This window comes from Notolabrus celidotus, chromosome 10, assembly GCF_009762535.1.
Source record: "Notolabrus celidotus isolate fNotCel1 chromosome 10, fNotCel1.pri, whole genome shotgun sequence".
Classification (NCBI taxonomy): Eukaryota; Metazoa; Chordata; class Actinopteri; order Labriformes; family Labridae; genus Notolabrus; species Notolabrus celidotus.
The window spans coordinates 34,269,581-34,292,837 of NC_048281.1; the positions used below are offsets into that span (position 1 = coordinate 34,269,581).

The following is a 23,257-nucleotide window of genomic DNA, read 5'->3' on the forward strand; positions in this document are numbered from 1 at the left end:
ACAGACGCTTGATTTATATCCGAGGAGACAAACGAGCGGCGGGGCGGCCATTTTTTTTTTTCCTCACAGAGCCTTGTGATGATAATCTGAAGGCCGGGTCGTCTTCATTAAAACTGCTTTTATTTGTGCATCACTTGTTGTTTTCTGCTTCAGCTGTTGTGAGTCTTGCAGCTTCAAATGAGTCACTCTGTCATTTAAAAAATCACCAGCTGACAGAAGCTCAGTGACAAAGGGGTTTTTGATAAATGGAAAACGGACGGCGAGAAGGGAACAGTTAGTTTATGACTGTTTGGTGAGGGGAGGAGAGAAACAGAGGAACAAATCTGAGCTGCAGTAAACACGTCAACATCGATCCATTCAATCTGAAACAAAGGGGAAGATTTGTTGCAGGGGAGCAAGGTAACTCTGCCCCTAATCAACAGGAAACTTGTTGCTTATTTACTGAAACAAACATTTGAACACCAACATTTAAAGGCACTATGAGGAGTTTTTCACCAGCTGAGAAACACACTGAAACCAACACTGATGCATTTTTATGACCTTCAAAAGCAAACAAAACCATAAATGAATGTCAGATTTTGATTCATCAGACCACAGGACAGTTTTCCACTTCCCCTCAGTCCATCTTAGACGGGCTCAGGTCCAGAGAAGTCTCTGTGGTTCTGGATCATGTTTATATATGGTTTCCTCTTTGCATGGTTCAGTTTTAACCTGTCTGTGTTTAATGCAGTGACTTCCACTACAGAGTCATGTCTGTTTTTAATGCAGTGACTTCCACTACAGTCATGTCTGTTTATAATGCAGTGACTTCCACTACAGAGTCATGTCTGTTTTTAATGCAGTGACTTCCACTACAGAGTCATGTCTGTGTTTAATGCAGGGACTTCCACTACAGAGTCATGTCTGTGTTTAATGCAGTGACTTCCACTACAGAGTCATGTCTGTTTTTAATGCAGTGACTTCCACTACAGAGTCATGTCTGTGTTTAATGCAGTGACTTCCACTACAGAGTCATGTCTGTGTTTAATGCAGTGACTTCCACTACAGAGTCATGTCTGTTTTTAATGCAGTGACTTCCACTACAGAGTCATGTCTGTGTTTAATGCAGTGACTTCCACTACAGAGTCATGTCTGTTTTTAATGCAGTGACTTCCACTACAGAGTCATGTCTGTTTGTAATGCAGTGACTTCCACTACAGAGTCATGTCTGTGTTTAATGCAGTGACTTCCACTACAGAGTCATGTCTGTTTTTAATGCAGTGACTTCCACTACAGAGTCATGTCTGTTTTTAATGCAGTGACTTCCACTACAGAGTCATGTCTGTTTTTAATGCAGTGACTTCCACTACAGAGTCATGTCTGTTTTTAATGCAGTGACTTCCACTACAGAGTCATGTCTGTGTTTAATGCAGTGACTTCCACTACAGAGTCATGTCTGTGTTTAATGCAGTGACTTCCACTACAGACTCATGTCTGTTTTTAATGCAGTGGCTTCCACTACAGAGTCATGTCTGTTTTTAATGCAGTGATTTCCACTACAGAGTCATATCTGTTTTTAATGCAGTGACTTCCACTACAGAGTCATGTCTGTTTTTAATGCAGTGACTTCCACTACAGAGTCATGTCTGTTTTTAATGCAGTGACTTCCACTACAGAGTCATGTCCGTGTTTAATGCAGTGGCTTCCACTACAGAGTCATGTCTGTGTTTAATGCAGTGACTTCCACTACAGAGTCATGTCTGTGTTTAATGCAGTGGCTTCCACTACAGAGTTATGTCTGTTTAATGCAGTGGCTTCCACTACAGAGTCATGTCTGTTCTTAATGCAGTGACTTCCACTACAGAGTCATGTCTGTGTTTAATGCAGTGACTTCCACTACAGAGTCATGTCTGTTTTTAATGCAGTGACTTCCACTACAGAGTCATGTCTGTTTTTAATGCAGTGACTTCCACTACAGTCATGTCTGTTTTTAATGCAGTGACTTCCACTACAGAGTCATGTCTGTTTTTAATGCAGTGACTTCCACTACAGAGTCATGTCTGTTTTTAATGCAGTGACTTCCACTACAGTCATGTCTGTTTTTAATGCAGTGACTTCCATTACAGAGACATGTCTGTTTTTAATGCAGTGACTTCCACTACAGAGTCATGTCTGTTTTTAATGCAGTGACTTCCACTACAGTCATGTCTGTTTTTAATGCAGTGACTTCCACTACAGAGACATGTCTGTTTTTAATGCAGTGACTTCCACTACAGAGTCATGTCTGTTTTTAATGCAGTGACTTCCACTACAGAGACATGTCTGTTTTTAATGCAGTGACTTCCACTACAGAGTCATGTCTGTTTTTAATGCAGTGACTTCCACTACAGAGTCATGTCTGTTTTTAATGCAGTGACTTCCACTACAGAGTCATGTCTGTGTTAAATGCAGTGACTTCCACTACAGAGTCATGTCTGTTTTTAATGCAGTGACTTCCACTACAGTCATGTCTGTGTTAAATGCAGTGACTTCCACTACAGAGTCATGTCTGTGTTAAATGCAGTGACTTCCACTACAGAGTCATGTCTGTTTTTAATGCAGTGACTTCCACTACAGAGTCATGTCTGTTTTTAATGCAGTGACTTCCACTACAGAGTCATGTCTGTTTATAATGCAGTGACTTCCACTACAGAGTCATGTCTGTTTATAATGCAGTGACTTCCACTACAGAGTCATGTCTGTTCTTAATGCAGTGACTTCCACTACAGAGTCATGTCTGTTTATAATGCAGTGGCTTCCACTACAGAGTCATGTCTGTTTTTAATTCTGATGCCTCTTTATGACCTTAAAAAGCAAACAAAACCATAAACAACAACACTGATACCTTCTCTGTCATCATTTGTTAATCCTTAAACCACTCAGTGGGGGTCGGTGTCAGACCACATGATTGACATTTGGCTTTAGAAACATCCTTTTTCTGCTGTTTTCATGGCAAATAATCACATTGAGTGATAAATCTGGTTATTAAAAAACAGCAGGGGGAGGTTTTTGTTGAAAACACTACTTTTGCATGTACAGAAGAAGAGATAAGAGGTATCACTTTGTCCACAATGGGGCGCCAAAATTGATATACATCAAAAGTTCCTTACAGCAGCTTTAAGTCAGCAGGGACTCTGGTGCTGCAGAAGCGAACACATGCATCCAATGCAGTTAGAAGTTAACTTATGTGGATGTTCTCAAGAGAGATGCAGGAGCAGAAAGCAGACGAGCTAACCAGATGCATGAAAATGAAGTCAATGCAAAGTAAAGAGACAAATGTGTCAGAGTAAAGGCTGATTTAAAGCCTATGCTGGGGGTCCGTGTAGCTCCCGTACCTACACACATAGCTGACCTGCACCTCCTCCAAAATGTAACTTCCCATAGAATCGATGAGGACCACAAGCCCTGTGATTGGTCCGCTCTGCTGCATTGTATTTCCCACATTTACAGCGCTTCCTGGATCCCCACTCATCAGCCGTCTATTTCATCTCCTCCTCTCTATTCTTCATGTAATCATGTCTGTATGATAAACAGCAACATGTATCAGCTGTAGATTAACAGAACACGCTATAAATCAGCCTTTACATGCATGTTCTCAAGAGAGGTGCAGGAGCAGAAAGCACAGACTAGCTAACCAGATGCAGGAAAATAAAGTGGATGCAAAGTAAAGAGACAGATGTGTGCCAGAATAAAGGTGCAAGCGTTTCATGCATGTTTCCTATTTGTTCCCTTCAGAGCGAGAACTTCTGATGCCATTAAAGCATTCTGAAGAAATGCAACCTTTCTGCAGAGACCAACTAAAGCATGCTTTTTAGATGTCAGATGTTTGTATATGCAGAAAGTCTAACATGGTATGAGAGCATAATGCACGTCTGAAAGTGTCCCTTTGCTCAGATGACAAACAGAGCTGCAGACATGTTTTCTTGTTGCTGATATTTTCAAAGGAGGAGATCACGTTCTCCTCCTTTGTGCTCCGGCTTCTTCACACTCTCGTCTAAATAAAAGGATTCCCTGTTGACAAAAGGCTTTTCAAACTTTGCCCAGACCTTTGTGGCTCTGTGTGAAACAGGAAAAAGGGCCTTTCAGTGGAGAGATGTTTGCTCTCTGAAGCTGAACGAGCTCAAACAACCTCCTCCTTTTTAACCTGACTCCATATTCAGGACGTCGTTCTTTGATGGAGCGTTTTTAAATCTGACCCTCTTTCAAGACCTTTCCCTGTTTTCAATCTTGGTGGCGGAGTGAGAGTCATTTAAAGTTCTGAAGTGTGGAGGCCTTTTTACTTCAGAGGGAATGTTTCCCAGATCAGATGTCGGCTCTAACTTCTCACATCGTCGGGTTTTGACACAATGAAAGAGTCACAACAGGAGCAGGGATTAGCTGCACAAGGAGAAACACAGGGCTCTTAGAATTCAAGGTTAATGTTTTAAAATGACAAGACCTCTGATATGCATGTGTTGAGTTGTAGATAATCCAAATGTTTCCACTGCAGTTAGAGTAAAAGGTAGAAATGCATTCTCTGAATTAGAATCAAAACTTCAGCAGATAAGAGAGCGGTCTGTGGTGCAGCTGGGATCTAGTCTGGGATCTAGTCTGTGTTCCTCTTTGCCCGGTCATACCCAGGCCGCTGACGACGCCTGTGTAGTTTTCCATATCTCTTTAAGCTGCTGCAGCATTAGATCAATGAAATCAATCAGCATGGCAGATGTAACGTATGGCTGCCAGAGCAAACAGTAAATAAAATATATTTCCGCCTCAGCCTTCGATCACAGCCGTGTCAGTTTGAAATAATTAATTTGGCAGAGGTGAAGCTTTCCTCCAGCTGCTGACACAGAACCCGCTCTGCAGAAAACTCTGTCAATCAAACAAAACGCTTCATTTTAATGAGTTTGGCAGAAATCCACGGCCGGCTGCCGACACCTGTTTGCTCACTGAGCTGCTGAAGAGGGACTTTTATTACTTTGCATCCTGGACTTGGAAGTTTTAGTATTTCTACATTTAAACTTCATCTGGTGTGCTGTCTTTGTCAGATCTCTCTCAGCAGACACTTCACAATCTGAGGAGAAGTTTCTTCCTACTTTGAGGTTGATCTGTAACAAAGGGAAAGTTTGTATCATGCAAACTCTTAAAAATACAGAAACACAAGTGATAAATAACCAAGCATTAAATATCATGTTGTTGATATTAATCTGTTTCCTCCTGGTAACAGAATGAGACGTTTTCCACTCCAGAATCTACACTGATTCATCCACACTGCCCTCTACTGTCAGCTTCAGCACACTGCACCAGTTTGGATGTTTGATTTGAAGTTATGCAGCTCCAACAGGTTTTATATTTTGCTGAAAGTCTGTCAGAGAAAACTGGTTGGTGGTGTGATATTCTTTAAATAAGTCAGGTTCAGATGGACACAGTTTTTAAATAGCTTTGTTTTTCCAAACACTGACAGCAGACGTTGTAGCGTGACAGAAATGCTTGGAGTGTATTGTCATTTTAAACCAGGGGTGTCCAAACTTTTTTCAAAGAGGGCCACATTTGATGTTGTCTGAATACTTCAGGGCCAGTGGCTCCTAAATACTGAGACTTAGGAATCCTAAAAGTTATATATATAATCTCTATTTAATAACAATTATTTTACATTTTTTTCTCAATAAATCAGTAACTAGGTAGTCTTCAGTTCTTGTAGCAACGTAAACATTAGCAGACGTTATCTTCATCTGGAGGAAGAGGTTTTTCTGTCGGGTCGGGCAATGTGGGAAAAATATTGTCTCATTTTTTTCCTATGGCAGGATCACGACCTGGATTTAATCACACTTCTATTTCATGTTGTTTTTAAGACTTGTCTGACCAGCAGACAACAATTTAAGAGCTAAACAATTCTTGTCCTGCATTCTGAACTATTTTTCATGCATCAAATTTTGCCTTTTCTGCACAATTTCATAATTTTGATCTTGTCTTGTGTCCTCTTTTGTGTCTTCTGAACTTTTAGTGTTCATCAAGAACAATTTCACATCATGATAAAAACATTAATTTGAAAAACCTGTCAACTTTAAGAGTTCTTGTGTTTCCTCCTAATTATATTCCTGCAGAACATCCAGAGCTTTGAATTTATAAAAGTAGTCCATATGAAGCTTTTTGAGATGTTTCTGGATTGACTTTAGTTTTGTGTGTGCGCTTGAAAGAAACTGCAAATGTACAGATGATTCAGAATGTGATTAATTTCTGTGCTATAAATAACACAATTTAAGATTGAAGCTTGGGGCCATAATTAAATGGACCTTGGGCCGTGATTGGCCCCCGGGCCGTACTTTGGACACCCCTGCTTTAAACTGTCAGGGGTTTTGGGTTTTTTTTAATCGGGCGCCAGACTGTCAGAAAATAGACCAAAAATCACTTTACAAAAGGAGTTCATAAAGATATTAATTATTTGTATTTTAATGGAACTTTTTTGTCTTTAAATTTCCATCACTTTAACAGAGTTTGTATATTAATTTTCAAAATATGTTAGCATTCAATTATTTCCAAGTTTTCTGTGTTTTCTAATATTTTTTCTGGGAAGTCTGACAACGCTTTTCTTGAAAAATACAATTAAGAGAAATTTAACTGAAGACCACAGAGGTGGACTGGATCTGTGGTGCAGTTACAGCTTGGTGCAGGTTCACTACCTTTATCAGTGAAAGAACATTATCACGTTTTGCACTCATCATGAAGTCACATCTCACATTGTAAACTCCCACTGAATCATGCCACACAAGACTTTCTGCTTCCTACCAGCAGGTGATGCTCTGATGAAAATGCAATGAAAGGATGTGGACGTTTTCAGAAAGGGATCCTCACCTCACATGTAAAGTTTGAGGCAGTTTGGACCCTGTATGTTTGAGTTAAAGTAACTTCCTGTTTCATAGCGAGACATCAACAGATTTTTATTTTTATTTTTAATTTAAAAACTAAACAGCATTCTTTCTTAAAGTCTCCTCTGGTGGAACATAAACTTAAAGTGGATTGGATAAAACCTTTAAGAGAAGTGTGACCCCAGGTAGCTAAATAAATCTCTATTTTTCAGATGTCAAGGTTTGATCAGCCACCCCAGCCGTGTCTTTTGAGTTTTGTACACAAGATTAATAACTTTCTTCCTTTGACTTGTCTTCTAGCTCTACACCAAATTTAAAAAGGATTTGATTATCTCTCTCCGAGGAGTTAACCCTTGAAGGACCACTGGAAATGGCTAAAAACTGATTGTATAGCAGTCTATGAGACAATTGTCCTCCTTCTCAGTTGATTTATTCCCTTAGTAAACATTTCCCTAAAGAGTTTATGGTCTCAATCTCTAGTTCAAGTCTTCTTTAATACAGTATGATGTTCATTTAATAATGTATGGTCCTGTTTAGAGTCACAGAGACCAGGAAGCATCCATGCTAACGAAGCTAGCGCACGGCGAAACACCTGATAACGAAACGACAACAAACGGTGTGTGTAGTCCTCAATGTTTAATACAATAATACAGAAAACAGCTGTACAATATACAGAGCACACACACACACACACACAACCTCACACACACTCCCTCTCTCTCACACACACACACACACAGAGAGCCATAGAGCACACGATGAATATAGCACACGCTGCATTAACGGACACAGTGCTCAGAAGACCTAAAGAGTTTCCACCGTCGGCCATGTTGGCTCCACCCTCCGGCCCCTTGGCTGTTGCTATAGAAACAAGAAGTGTTTCTGTTGCCCTTGTTGCCGTGGTGATTAAATGCACAGTTCTCATAAACAGTCGGATGTACAGAAACAACAGGAGCCGTCTGATCTCTGAGCTCTCTCTCTTTAAAATTTTAAACTCTGGCTTTTTTTTTTTCTTTTTCAGACAAATTCTTGATGCTGCTTTAAGAGAGTCCAAAGTTTCTACAAAGATGGCGGAGAGTATAATGTTACGCTAACTTATGACTATATCGGCCAAAAGTACAACAAGACGACCTTCATGTGATTAAAAACCTCCCATAGAGCGATCACGTGTGTAAACTCACCTGTGGTAATGATTGATTATTTATCCACACTCATTGATTTCTGCAGCTCTGGGCTCAAACCGTCAGACATGTTGGAATTCTGGCCACGCCCACTTCAGTGATGTCTCAAAGGGACCATGTTACAAACGATCCAAACTTTAAACCCGGCCTTTCTCTGTGATAGTAATAAGTTAGCTCACAGTTAAAGCTGCTGTTGATGGTCATGATATAAACATCGTTTGGAGATTTCCTCTCACCACCTGTAACCCCACCCACAAAAGATCGTTGTGCATGTTCTATGAGGAAGTAGTGGCTTCCCAGCCAAACAGGGCGACATAGTGGGGCCACCACTCAACCAATCAGGACAGGGGGTCAGAGAGTAGCTCTGATTGGTCCGTGATAACGGGGAAGAGGGGTTTGGAAAACACAGAGATTTCACCATAATCTCAAATGACTCCACTTACAGATGAGTACCGATGGGTATTATGACTTTTTCTCCAAACCCAGCAGAAAAAAAGTTTTTTACACCATTCCTACCAACAGCAGCTTTAAGAGGCAGGGACCTGTTGTTGTTTTAAAACCAAGCGGCAACCTCCACTCTAAAAAGTCCAATGCAGAAGTGTTAAAAACTGCAGTTCATGGAGGATCCACTTGAGGCTGACTCTGGAAGAACCACATACACACCAATTCAAAAAAGCCGATCTTTACAGCAGAAATAAACATGTTTACAGCCTGGTTCAAAAGACCAGTGTAGTCTGGATAGCTCATTACTTGATCGGCACACATTGTTAGGGGGTGAATTTTTTTCAAACGCGACGGTTCAGACGATATTAAGATTACGAGTTTTTGCCCAAATAAGGACATGACTGACTTGACTTCCGGTCGGGAACACATAGCTGTTGGCTAGGAGGCTCAAAGCCCGCCTCTTTACATCACACTCTGCCTGGTTGAGTTCCGCATTACCAATACAGTCTATGTTTAAAACCAAGCGGCAACCTCTGGTCTAAAAAGTCCAATGCAGAAGTGTTAAAAACTGCAGTTCATCAAGGATCCGCTTGAGGCTGACTCCTGAAGTACCAGAAACCACATACACACCCATTCAAAGAAGACGATCTTTACAGCAGAGATAAACATGTTTACAACCTGGTTCAAAAGACGAGTGTAGTCTGGATAGATCATTTCTTGATCGGCACACTCTGTACGGGGGGCAAATTTTTTCATAACACGGTAATTTCAAAGATATTGAGATTAAGAGTCTTCCAATGAGAGGCACAGCTGACTTGATTGACAGGCGGGAACATTGTAGCTGTTGGCTAGGAGGCTCAAAGCCCGCCTCTTTACCTCACAATCACTCGACAGAAGTTAGGTTTAGGTTAAATTTTGTATGTTTTTACAACAAATTGATAAAAGATGCAATTTTTAGATCATATTAAGATTTTATCGTCTTTTGGAAGGCATCTTGCGACCCCCAATAAATGTCTCACCACCCCCTAAGGGGTCCCGACCACTTGGGAACCACTGCTTTAGAGTCTATGGGCCAAATACAGATGCACAAAAACCCAACCCCCAACTAGTGGTTGAATTGTGTAATTACAGAGCATCGGGGACACATCAATTCCCAATTACTGCTCAAAACTGCAGTGATATATTTATGCATCGTTCAAGAGTGCCAATGAAAGTCAGATGTTCTAAAGAGAGTAATCTATCAAGTCTAGGACAAGCGGCAATTCAATTTTTGATAAAGCAACAAATTCAAAGATATTAAGATTACAATGTTTCCATTATGAGAAGCACAGCTGACTTGATTGACAGGCGGGAACACTGTAGCTGTTGGCTAAGAGGCTCAAAGCCCGCCTCCTTACGTCACACTCGCTAGACAGAAGTTATGTTGAGTTCAACATTTCCAATATGGCTGCCGCTGCCCATTGGCCTCAAAACAGCGCTTCAGAAACAGATGGGTGATGTCACGTATACTATGTCCATTATTTATACAGTCTATGGTCCCAATGTACCTTCAGATCCTAATTTTTCTTTATCTTTTCAGGCCTTCATGAATTAACAAGTCGTTAATGAAGCAGATCTCGGTCAGACTAGCTGTATTTATATGATTCACCAACTTAAAACACAGTTGCACTTCACGATTACAGCTTTAGAGCTTTTAAACATGAGCCTGATATCTGAGAAAAGTGGCCTACGCGTGTATAGGGGCAATGACATCAAATGTGGGGGTGTGGCCAGAGGCACAGCAGTCATGACATCAAATGTGGGGGTGTGGCCAGATGCAAAGCAGTCATGACATCACATTTGGGGGTGTGGTCAGAAGCGCAACAGTTATTACATCACATTTGGGGGTGTGGTCAGAAGCGCAACAGTCATTACATCACATTTTTGGGGGTGTGGTCAGAGACACAGCAGTCATGACATCACATTTTTGGGGGTGTGGTCAGAGACACAGCAGTCGTGATGATTTGAGCCCAGAATAAAGAGAAGAGCAGAAATCCTTCCTCACACTCGTAACAGTAGAGTTTAGCATCAATCACAAAAACCTCCACGACGGCTTCTTAACAGCTCCACGTCTCACTCCTCCAGGTTATGAACATTTAACGGCCTTAAATAAGAATTTACATTCTGCCCTTGTTGTTTTTCACCTGTCTGTCTGTCTCTGTTTATATTTATATTTTCAGACATTATTCCTCTGAGTCTTTAATACAATCACAAACACATTCAGCTCTGTGGACGGACCATGAAGCTGCTAAGAAGCTGATCTCTGATGAGCGGCGTCACTTTAAATGTGATTAATTTTTTTTTCATTGTCGGTTGTAAACATAAGGTCTGAGGGCCCTTCAGGGGTCCACTGAGGGGCCGCTGAGTCAGCTGCTGCTTAAACAGAAGAGTCCGAACCCTCATCGTCACGATGGTGACCTGCCACGGTCAGATAAGAGTGGCGAGTTAGCCGTAGTTCCTCCTCAGGCGTTTTCAGGCACTTCTTCCTCCTCCTCTTCCTCCTTTTCCTCCTCTGACCCCGCCCCTGAAATGGTTACCATAACGACAGCTCACTGAGTGAACACTCTAAGAAACATTTACAGCTGATGTCGTGTTTACGTACCATTCCAGGTCAGGTGGTCTTCAGGATCGTGGTCAGTTGACTCTTCTCCGTGTGTTTCTTCAGGAGGGGCATCGTCGCAGTTTTGTGATTGGTCTGCAGGGGCGCGATTAGGTGAGGCATGTGATTGGTTGTCGGAGTTGACATTGGATGCCACATCCTCTTGTTCCTCCTGCTCCTTATTGGCCAGCTCTGTGCACAACAGACACACAGAAACATTTCAGTAACAGGAACTTGAAGAAGAAACGGTTCATTAGGACACCATGTGTCTAAAATGAGTCTGGTCCTGCTGGAGGTTTCTGCCTGTTAAAGGAAGTTTGTCCTTGCCACTGTAACTTGCTAAATGCTGCAAAGTGCTCTGCTCATGGTGGATTAAGATGAGATCAGACTGAGTCCTGTCTGTAAGATGGGACTGGATCTGATCCGGTCTTGATGTTGGGTCTTTGTTAATAATAGAACATAGAGGACGGTCTAGACCGGCTCTGTTTGGAAAGAGTCTGAGGAGAACATTTGTTGTGATTTGGTGCACTATGAATAAAGATTGATTGATGTGTGTGTGTGTGTGTGTGTGTGTGTGTGTGTGTGTGTGTGTGTGTGTGTGTGTGTGTGTGTGTGTGTGTGTGTGTGTGAGTACCATGCACAGACAGCTCTTTCCATCTGTCCTTGTTGCTGCCGATGACTCCCGACAGGTGAACCCTCAGAGCCGGCAGGTCGATGGCAGTCAGAGAGAAGTCCATGTGTACGTCATCACTGGTGCCAAGGCGGCCACTACTGTGTTTCTGCACCGACTCCACGGTGACCGAACCACTTCCTGTAAGACTGCAGAGGAGACGGGTTTGAGCAGGTGTGTGTGTGAGGAAGAGGACGGCAAAATTTAGCATTTTTAGAAGAAATGAAGAGACAGAAGTGTGCACAAGAAGCCCATTTACATCATTCATAAAACTCAGGGTTCAGTCAGAAAGCATGAAGGGTCTTCTCTCTATCAGCTCAGAGATGCCATCAGAAATCATCAAACCAAACTCCATTAAAAAAACTGATGTTTTAAAAGTTGTTTGCCTCTAATCCTGCAGACAGACCTTTAAATTCATGCATTCAAACTTTAAACAAATCTGCATCATGATTCAGTTATTTCAGCTTCCAGTTTCCTGTCTCAAAACCTGTCTCTTAAATCTGTTTATTATGCCTCAAATTCCCTTCACTGTCTTATGCATCAGGGGGCTCGTGTGAGGTCTGCACCAGTCATTGAGTCATAAAGGAGATTTTAGAGATAGAATCCTAATAAAAATGGATTTTGTGTGTACGTTAAAATGCTAAAAGCACCTGAGGGGACGTGGAGAAACTTTTGAGAGATCTTGCAGACACATTTAATCTGGTTTACTTCTTACTTTGATCACAGACTCATCTCTCGCAGAACATCAACAACAGCAGAGCACACGTTAGAGAGACTGATTTTAATATTGAGCAGAGCCTTTATTATGAAGATGTCTGCAGTGTTTTATACAAGAGAGAGACATTTGGAGAGAGCTATGAGAGCATTGGGGAAGCCTGTGCTTGTAACTGACTTTGGTTGGAGGGATTTTCACAGATTCAGCTCTCCCGGGTCAATAACTCATCAGCTGATCATTGCTGTGACAGCACTGACACCTTTTTTTTTTAACCATACTGAGGCTAAAACCTGATTTTCATCAGTGCAAGCCGTCCTACAAGATTGACTTTTGCCTCTGCAGAGCCAGCCGAGAGCAGAGTGAGGAGGGACAGTCGAAGTCACCATAATCTCAAAGTCCAAAACAACAAATAAAAAACGTCTTTACAATGAAACCTGGACACTCAAAGTTGCCTTTTAAATATGACGAGAGAGTCAGGAGGAATATAATGAGTCTTGAGGTTGTAATGAGAGATATTTCCAATAAAATAATCCACCAGAATTTATTACAAAAAATAATTAACCACACTTTACAAATGTGTTAATACTAATGTGAGATCACTGACTGTAGGTGTGATGGGTTTTTTACAATCTGACACTGTGTGACTACGAGAGTCAAGAGTCCTTTTACAATTAAATGATCCCCAGGATTATCAAATCCAATCCAGCTTTATTTGTATAACACCTTTCAATCAATAAATAAAATATGTAAATAAACAAATAAATAAATAATAAAATGAAATAAAAAAACCCATTGTAAACAAAAATGAATAAAATGTAGACAGATTACTTCAAATTAAAAACTATATTTAAAATCATATTTAAAGGTGACATATCATGCAAAATGTTCTTTTTAATGGTTCTCTCCCTGAAATCTGTGTCCCTGTCTACAAACCCCCTGAAAAGTCAAAGAATCCATTCTGCCCCTGTTCTGATTTCTCCACCTTTCTGTAAATGTGTGTGAAACGAGCCGCTTCAGACTTCAGTGTTTTTGTTACGTAACAACAATATCCGGTCTGTCACGGAGTCAGAGCTCGGAGCTTGTTCAGCCCATAGACTGTGTAAAATACAACTCAACCCCTCCTCCGTTTTTCATTCCCTGCACACATGTGTGCTAACAAGGAGCTTAGGAGGGAGGCATGCTAGTTGTAGGCTGTCTTAATAAACACAAAGGTCGCTTTTACTCCCCACGTCTGCAGATTTGAAGATCTAGTGGATGATTTTTAGTTTTCATGGATAAGTGCTAGCGCTAGTTAGCATAGCCACATAGCTACATGTTCGTAGCTGTGTACCAAGACACACGTCGACATACTGACAAATAAAACAACAAGAAACACTAAATCTGTGACCAATGGTTCAGAAAGGTCCTGCTGCAGGCGCCTCTCCGTCAGGATCAGATTCTGGATCAGATTCAGAGGGTTGAAGTAACGCGGGTCTGTGAGCAGCCGTGTATATTCAGCCAACATGTAAACATTAGATCAACGTGCTGGAGAGCCGAGGCCACACCCGCTTCCTGAGGGGGCGTGGTCAGAGAGAAAACAGAGTGTTCTGAGGAGGACTGAAGAGGAGGGCTTTTCAGGCAGACCAAAATCTGATTTCAAAGTGTTTTTTTGAGCATAAACTTTAAAGACATGTTTTGGGGACCTCTTAGACCAATATATGTTCATGAACAAAGCGTGATATGTCCCCTTTAAACCAGAGGAGAAATGTTTATAAAATCAGGAGGATTTTTTTTTTCAGTTGTCCAGACATAGATGCTTCCTCACTATCCTGCAGATTTTATAGGAAAGGTTTTACACACTTTTACACTTTGCAAAACACTGATATATAAAATCATCAACTCTACCAACTCCTCCTTTACAGGGTGTCTCTTTCATTACTGATTTGTGTGCAGCAGTCTGACTTTACCCTGAGGCAAGAAAGATGATAATAAAATCCTTTAAAACAAAAAAAAATGAAGACAGTAAAATGAAAATAAATCAATAAAATGAATTGAAGGAGTAAACTAAAATCAGTTAAAAGATGAAAAATAATAATTATAAATACCTGCGGTAATTAAGTAAAAATATAAATAAATATATAACAATAAAATAAAATATATCGTTAAAAATAACCATTTAAATGTGGACTAATTACTCCAAATTAAAAGCTCTGTTAAATAGATGGGTCTTTATTTTAGTTTGGATTATGTTAAAGCATATTTTCTCAAAATAAAAAATCTTTACAAACTTTGATAAGAAACATCAACATCTGTTGGCACTACATTTATCCAGTGTGCAGGAATTCAACATCTGCAGTCATGCACTCTGTGGACGCTCCCTCCTCCCTCTCTCCCTCAGCTCTCAGACGGCCGTGCAGAGAGGGGAATGTCTGATGTTGAGCTCAGAGGATGATTCTTAATTTTATTATAGGGTTTTTAAAAAGTGACTAAAAGTAACTTTCTATAATCCTTCTTATTTTGATTACCTGGACCTCCTGTTTCCACTCTCTCTGGCTTTCCTGTCCTCTTCAATCAGAGGACCAATCACCTTCTCCGTTGTGTCGACCAAACCGCTGAAGGTCGGCTCCACGATGAAGTCGATGAAACCTGAAAACAGAAACAGAGAGGAAGAAGAAAGAGAGGGGGATGAAATACTAGAAGGAGAGCATGATAAGAGCTTTGTTTTGTTTTATAAGGCAATATGTGATAAAGCAGTAAGAGTGCAGTTCTTTAAACCACCAGCAGGCGTCACTGTTGACCCAGAGTTCAGACACAGCCGCAGGGTTCAGTTAAGGTACCCCAGGCTCCCGAGTGCCTCACTGCTCTTACTTACTCTCACCCGTCTGTAACTTGTTATCAACACTTCCCACTCTCACAGGATCCTGATATCTGATTGGTTGAAGGTTCCTCTTACCTATCTGTGATTGGGCGATCATGGTGGCTTTACGGTCGCAGAGAGGAGAGAAAGGAAGGCCGAGCTCCACTTCTTTATCCCCCTAGAAGAGACACAGTCACCACAGCAACATGAGCCTGAGATGCATTTTCAGTTTGTGCACATGTGCAGAATAAACACAGAAACGCAGCCAGCGTGGATTCAGACAGAGATAGCAGCTGCATGATAAGTTAGGTCTTTTACAAGGGGTGTCTCTTCTTCTGCAGTTTTATGTGCAGCAGTCTTGCTTGTGGACTCTCACCTGTCTGAAGAACTCCTCCATCAGACTGTGGGTCCAGCGGTAGTGCAGCGGCCAGGCTTTGGCCGGATGACTGATGTCTGCAGCGTGAAGCATCAGAGACAGAACCTTCACTTTGTCTATACTGGAGAGAGAGAGAGAGAGAGAGAAAGAGAGGAGAGAGAGAGAGGAGAGAGAGAGAGGAGAGAGAGAGAGAGGAGAGAGAGAGAGGAGAGAGAGAGAGGAGAGGAGATGACATCCAAAGATACTGATGTTCTTCATCACACGTCTCGCGCCCCGGATCCAGACGACAAACAGTCACCAATAAGTCATGTTGGTGTGTTGGTTGTGTTCCTAATGTTGTTTTAGTATTTGTCACATCCCGGAGAGCAGAAATGTATTGCTCTCCTCTTCCATCACGCTCAGGAGAGAGGGAGCGGTTACAGGATGTCACTTTGATGAATGTACGAGGATGCAAACACAAACACCTTTAGCTGCTGAACGCACCAATCAATACACACCACAAGGCTCCACATCACTCCCTCAGACATGTAGATATGATGTATTCCTTCTCTCTACTTCCTTCCTCCTTTTGGTCCCCCACTCTCCTTTCCAACTCCTCTTTCCTTCTTCTGCTTCCTTCCCTCTATTCTTTTCTCCTCTGCCTCCTTCTTTCCATCTGTATCCCTTGTTTCCTAATGAACTCTTTCTCTTTTTCCACTACTTTCCTCCTTTCTTCAAACTCCACCTCTAAACCATCTTATTTCCTTTTTCCTTCACTCCCCCTTCCTAACTTCTATTTAGGTTTCCTTCCATCCTATCCGCTTCAGTTCTTTCTTTTCTTACTTCTTTCCTTCAAACTTCTCTCATTCTTTTCCACCCTCTCTTTTTTTTATCCCCTCCTTCCTTCCACCATTCCTTTTTCTACCACCTCCTTTCCTCCCTTTGTCATTCTTCCCTTCCTGCATTTATTCCCATCTTTCTCTTCCTAGCCACTAACCCAAACCTTACCACCACACTTCCTTCCTCGTTTCCTCCGTGCCACCTCTTTGCTTCCTTTCCTCCTTTCTTCCTTTAGGTGCTTGATTTTCTCCTCCTTCTAAAGTTCTCTCACTCTCCTTTGCTCCTCTCCTTCCTCCATCCTTTTCTGTTTTCTTCTTGCCTCCTAACATCCTTCAATACCTCCTTATTTCTCTTTTCCTTCTCTTCCTCCTTCTTATTCTTCCTTCTCTCCTACCCACTTCCAATCATTCTCTCCTCCGTCCTTTTTTTAACACTTCTTGTCCTCACTTGCTCTTTAACCTTTCCTCTCCTCCTTGCTGCCTCTTTCTCAAGCAGTCCTCCTCCTCCTTCCTCTTCTACCTCTTTCTTGTTTTGTTGTCCTCCTTTCCTTCCATATCTCCTTATTTCCCCTCTCCCTCTCCACTGTTCACTCTCCCTTCTCCTTCCCTCCTCTACCTCCTCTTTTTGGTCTCCTTCTCTAGTTCTAAATTCCTTCCCACCTTCCTTCCTTCTTTCTTCACCTCTTTTCCACTTTTCTCTCCTCCTCTCCTATCTGTGTTAATCTTTACTTATCTCTACTTTCTCCCTTTGGTCCCCCACTCTCCTTACAACCATCACTTTTCCTTCCTTACCTCCTCCTTTCCAACTCCTCTTTCCTTCTTTCCTCACATCCTTCAATACCTCCTTGTTTCCTTTTTCCTTCCCTTCCTCCTTCTTATGCTTCCTTCTCTTCTACCCACTTCAAATCATTCTCTCCTCAGTTCACTTCTTGTTCCTTTCCCACCTCCTCTTATCTTTTCATTGACTCCTTCTCTGCTTCCCTATCTTCCTTCCTACCACCTCAGGTGTCTCCTTGCACTCTTCTTTTACTCTAAGTGTCCTCGTGTGCCTCCTCTTCCTCATCAGCCTCTCTCTTAGAGTATGAACAAACTGTCCGATCAGCGTTTCTTTTTAATGAATAAATAATGAAACCTGCGTTTGTTTTGATGCAGAATCAAACAGCTGGATCGTTCAGGATCAGGACTGTGATAAGCTGGACAGGTTTATGCCTCTCTAAGGGAAAATGATGATGTGAATGGGAGCGTACATGAGAGAGGAAGAAGCAGCCTCCCCCTGTGTGTTCTCTGAGCTGTGCAGAGTGTTTAGTATTTTGGTCAGTGTGCAGAGAACAGTCCTCCACACAGCTGCTGCTGCTGCAGGAACACGAGCAGAACCAGCCTGTCGACACACTCATGACAGCGTCTATCCCAAAATCTCATCCAAGCCTGAACCACCCCACCTCCTCCTCCTCCTCCTCCTCCTCCTCCTCCTCCTCCTCCCTCCTCTCCAGCAGGTCTAACAAACAGAGGACAGATCTGGACTCTGATCAGACTGGATCGTATCCTCTCAGACCGGTCTGTCTCTGCAGCCTGCAGGAGCATATGTCTGCTGTTTCACCAAACTCCCACTGAAGATCTGCTCGTCTTCATCACACGGACACACAGTCTGCCAGGACACACTCCTCATGAGGCAGTCTCATATTTATGTTTTATGTAATTATGATTTGGAGAAGAAAAACATTTCAATTTAAGACACACCTGAGTCCACTCAAACCACGAAGAACACTAATTTATCATCTTATGTCTCATTAAACCTTAAGAAACTGTTAACCAGTCAGGTATAAGAAGCAATGTTACACCTGTGCATGTGCGTAAGAGCCAGACCTGCCAACACTCCTGATTTAGGCAGGAGTCTACTGCTTTTTAACTTGTTCTCCAGCTGTACTGAGTTGTTATTCCTCCAGATAATCTCCCTATATCATGTTTCTATCAATCAAATGAGTTTCCCTCAAGTCCTCTACTTGAACCTTATAGTCAAACCCCAAAAAACATCCACCCCTCCTCTCCCTGTAGATGGATTGATCAAAAAGACACAGACTCACAGGTAGACAGATAGATCTGTGACACCGGTATCTGAAGTGTTCATAAGACAAATTGTTTTGAGTTCAATAAACTTCTGCACTGTTTAAAGATTTGATCCATCCCTCATTAAAGTGGGTCAGCCCTGTTCTTACAGCTAACTTAAGTTAGCAATAACGCAGCATCCTCTTTAAAGTTCATCAGGAGAGTTTAGAGCTGTGTGAATCTGATGACAGAGTGATGACAGTGTCACTATCACAATATCACAGGTGAAGTTATTAACCCTCCTGTTATGTTGCGGGTCAAATTGACCCTTTTTAAAGTCTATTTTAGGCAGTATATGCCTTCCAAACCAGCTAAATGCAGCATAGAAATCTGGGCAGCATGTGACAGAAGAGGTGTACTGTTAATTTATTAACATCACTTCATAAAAATAAAAAAATTCAAAATTTCAAATACAATAAATAAAAATCTCTGTCATGTAAAACAATTGTATTTATATTTAGGTCTTTCCAATGTACATTAAAAAAAGTTTTAACATTAATTTAAATGAAAAACGAGTGAGTTCTCCTCACTGAACCATGATCTGTGAGGATTAAAGAACACCAATGGACCAAATGTTGATTTAAATGGTTAGAACTGGAGTTCAAAAATTAGATTTAATAAATGTGTATTGGGATTTTTTGGGGTTCTGACACTTTTGGATAATTGAATATGCCCCGGGTCAAATTGACCCAGGAACATTATTGCTGTTCCAGAGGGACGAACATAACAGGAGGGTTAAACCACTAAACTCTACCTGATAACCTCAGGTGGAGACGCAGAGGAAATCTCTTCCTTTTTTAAATAAAGAGCAGAAAGCAGCAGAGGCTGAGGATGCAGAGGTTACTGTAGGTCAGATAATAATAAATATGATTTAAAGGACCCAGATAAATGACTTTAAAAAGCACATGGAGATGTAGATTCCTGTTACAGAGACTCCTTCATTGAAATAATACTATAATGGTGTTAACATCAAAATATGGTGTCAACCAAACCCCTCTACCTGGAACATGTGTGTTACTCCTCACTGACGAGGCTCACTCTACTCTCACTCTAAAACATGTTGATGAATTTTGTCACATTTGTAAGACATGGATTTTTTAAAATTGTGTATGTTTTTATTGCCATATTTTACTGCAAACCTTGAAATTAAGAGACATTTAAAGTATTTGACTTACATATGCGTTTATTAAATGTATTAATCTGCAGTTCAGGGTTATATATGGACGGGGTTAGTGGGTATAGACTGATTTTACAATACTCCAGAAAATCTCCCAGTCCAGTGTCGGCAGGTATGGTATGAGCTGATGTCTGCAGCAGGTACCTGTGTGTCTGAGTCAGAGCGTTCCTCATCGTCTTTATCTGCTGAAAGTGACACGACATGTCTGTGGACATCACCATCTCTATCACCAGCGCCCTCAGCTCCCTGTGGGTGGACACACACACACACACACACACACACACACACACACACACACACACACATACATAATCAATAACTTCAGCTTCCTGTGGATAAATAAGAATCACAGACAATCAGTCATCGATGAACTTATCTCCCTGCCGATAATCACCAACAGAACGCACAGATAATCATGATTGAGCTCAGCTCCCTGCAGAGAATAACTCTACACACAGATATGATGCCATCCATCACCTCCAGTCGTCTTTGTTCAGGTTGATCAGGATGTTCATGTCCTCCTCCGCCATCAGCCTGTAGGCGGCGCTCACGTGATGGTTCTCCAGCACCGACCGGTCGTTGTACAGGATGGCGACCTCTGACCTGATGGACGGAAACAGAAGCCTTTAATTTAATCACCTGTGCATGCAAAGAAGGATCTTACATCACATATCACTGAGTGCATGCTCACCTGGTGTGGATGTGGAAGTTGTTGGTGGTTCCTGTGTGCTCAAAGTCGTGGATGGCTGCGGCGAAAACCATCGCGAGAATCTCCAGCTCACTCAGCCAGTGCTGAAAACACACACACACACAAACACACACAAATGTTTTAATTCAGATTGTAAACATCAACAGTGTGTGTGTGTGAGGGATTATTCGTGTGTATGTGTTACCATGAGTCCTGTGTGTAGCATGAGGAAGTGTGCGGTCTGCGTGACGTCGGCGGCGTGGATCAGGTTGTGGTACGGGTTCTTGTGCTTGCTGTATCCGTTCTCCAGAGCTTCGACAAACTGGACCAGAGCCTGGACCGGGATCTGGAGCCAGAGAGAGAGAGAGTCCTCAGGTGAGCTCAGGTGAAAAATTGCTGACTGTGTCCTTCTTCAGTTTTAGGATATAAGAGAAGTGAGGTCTAAAAATGGTCCTGACTTTAAGCCCCGCCCCCCCTTCAGGTGTTAACGATAAAAGCCGTGTGTACCCTGAACCTGTTGATGAGGTCATAGCGGGTCAGCAGGTCATACACCAGGAACTTGAGGGCGTGGTCTCCGGTCGCCTCGTGGAAGGAGAAAACATCAAACGACCACTGATCCACTTCCTGGAAAACAACCAATCGGATTCAGTCGTCATCATAAACAGTACATATATGAGAGAGTGCATTTAAACTCAGGTGTAATGCAGGATGTTTGCCAGCAGGGGGCAGCGTGATAATTAAATTAGAAACAGGAGGAGGTGAAGAAAGTAATGTTTCTGATTATTGATGAGGTCATGATTAGATCTGAAGATGTTTATGTTTTGATTGATGTTGTTTTTCTCTAAAAGTTCTTTCTTTCTTCTTCCTGAGAGGAGAAATAACTGCAGAGATAATTATATTTATTAAATCATTATATATCTGATTTAATTATTTCACAGCGTTCGGTCCAGAGGAGGAAACATCTGTCTTCACACAAACAGACAAACACCAGAGACGTTTGTCTTTCCTGCATTTACCTGCCTTCCCTATCTCCTACTTAAACGCCTTCTTTCCTTCTTTCCTCTTCTGCCTCCTACTTTTTGTCTCTCTATCTCCCATCTAATCCTTCCCCGTGACTCTCTCCAATTTTTCCTCTTTACCTCCTGTCCTTCTCATCTTTCCTTCCCTTTCTCCTTCACTTGCACTTTAACCTTTCCTCACCTTGCTGCCTCTTTCCTGTCCCCTTCTTTCCTTCTCTAGTTCTAAATTCCTTCTCACCTTCCTTCTTTCTTACTCTTTCCTACTCTTCTGTCCTCCTCTTCCTTTCCTATGTCCTTATTTCTCCTCTCCCTCTCAGCTTACACTCTCCCTTCACCTTTCCTCCTCTGCCTCCTCTTTTCTGTCCCCTTCTTCCCTTCTCTAGTTCTCAATTCCTTCCTTCCTGCCTCCTTCTATACCTCACCTCTTTTCTTACTTTTCAGTCTTCCACTTTCCTTTCCTGCTTCCTCCTCTCCTACCTATGTCCTTCTTCTTCCTTTTGGTCCCAAACTCTCCTTCCCAACTGTCACTTTCCCTTCCTTACCTCCTCCTTTCCACCTCCTCTTTCCTTCTTCTGCTTCCTTCCCTCAAATCTTTTCTCCTCTGCCTCCTTCTTTCCATATTTATCCCTTATTTCCTCATTCACTTTTTCCCTCTCTCCTCTACCTTTCCTTATCTTTTTCTTCCCTCCTTTCTTCAAACTCTTCCTTGCTCACCTCCAAACCTCCTTCACTTCCACCTCCCTTACTTCTCTTTAGGTTTCCTTCCCTCCTATCCACTTCAGTTCTTTCTTTTCTTCACACTTCTCTCATTCTTTCCCACCCTCTCTTTTTTATTCTCTCACTCCTTAAATCTTTACCTACTCCACCACCTCATTTCCTCTCTTTGTTTCTTTTCTTTCCCCTTGCATTCATTCCCATCATTCTCCGTCTAGTCCACTAACCTTAACCCTACTACTACTTATCCTTCCTCGTGTCCTCCTTGCTAACTCCACCTCTTCATTTCCTTTCCTTCTTCTGCTTCCTTCCCTCAAATCTTTTCTCCTTTGCCTCCTTCTTTCCATATTTATCCCTTATTTCCTCATTCCCTTTTTCCCTCTCTCCTCTACCTTTCCTTATCTTTTTCTTCCCTCCTTTCTTCAAACTCTTCCTTGCTCACCTCCAAACCTCCTTCACTTCCACCTCCCTTACATCTCTTTAGGTTTCCTTCCCTCCTATCCACTTCAGTTCTTTATTTTCTTCACACTTCTCTCATTCTTTCCCACCCTCTCTTTTTTATTCCTTCACTCCTTCCATCTTTCCTTTCCTAACACCTCATTTCCTCTCTTTGTTTCCTTTCTTTCCCCTGCAATCATTCCCATCTTTATCCTTCTAGTCCACTAACCCAAACCCTACCACTACTTATCCTTCCTCGTGTCCTCCTTGCTAACTCCACCTCTTCGTTTCCTTTCCTTCCTCTGCTTCCTTCCCTCCATTCTTTCATTCCATCCATCCTTTAGATGCTTGATTTTCTCCTTCGCCCCCTGACGTTCTCTCAGCCTCCTTCTTTCCTTCCCTACCACCTTTCCTCCAGTACTTCATTTTTCCATCCTTTTGTCATTTCTTCTTTCCTCCTCACATCCTTCAATACCTCCTTATTTCCCTTTTCCTTTGCTATCACTTCCCTTCCTCCTTCTTATGCTGCATTCTCTCCTCAGCTCATATCCCACCTCCTCTTATCTTTTCTTATTAC

The 23,257-nt window shown here is 42.0% G+C and overlaps 1 protein-coding gene across 2 annotated transcripts in view; it reads right to left on the minus strand.

Annotated features, from left to right (window-relative positions):
* Positions 1 to 7,484: 7,484 nt before the first annotated feature.
* pde1a (phosphodiesterase 1A, calmodulin-dependent) overlaps positions 7,485 to 23,257 on the minus strand; it is a 56,087-nt gene continuing 40,314 nt past the window's right edge. For both annotated transcript variants that reach the window (XM_034693117.1, XM_034693116.1), the window contains exons 8-18: positions 21,017 to 21,133; positions 20,715 to 20,855; positions 20,513 to 20,613; positions 20,299 to 20,424; positions 19,966 to 20,067; positions 15,724 to 15,844; positions 15,444 to 15,525; positions 15,016 to 15,136; positions 11,761 to 11,945; positions 11,130 to 11,318; positions 7,485 to 11,051 (exon numbers count right to left, since the gene is read on the minus strand). In XM_034693117.1, the coding sequence (XP_034549008.1) occupies positions 10,990 to 11,051; positions 11,130 to 11,318; positions 11,761 to 11,945; positions 15,016 to 15,136; positions 15,444 to 15,525; positions 15,724 to 15,844; positions 19,966 to 20,067; positions 20,299 to 20,424; positions 20,513 to 20,613; positions 20,715 to 20,855; positions 21,017 to 21,133 (1,347 nt within the window). In that variant the 3' untranslated portion in view covers positions 7,485 to 10,989. The remainder of the gene's footprint in view (positions 11,052 to 11,129; positions 11,319 to 11,760; positions 11,946 to 15,015; positions 15,137 to 15,443; positions 15,526 to 15,723; positions 15,845 to 19,965; positions 20,068 to 20,298; positions 20,425 to 20,512; positions 20,614 to 20,714; positions 20,856 to 21,016; positions 21,134 to 23,257) is intronic.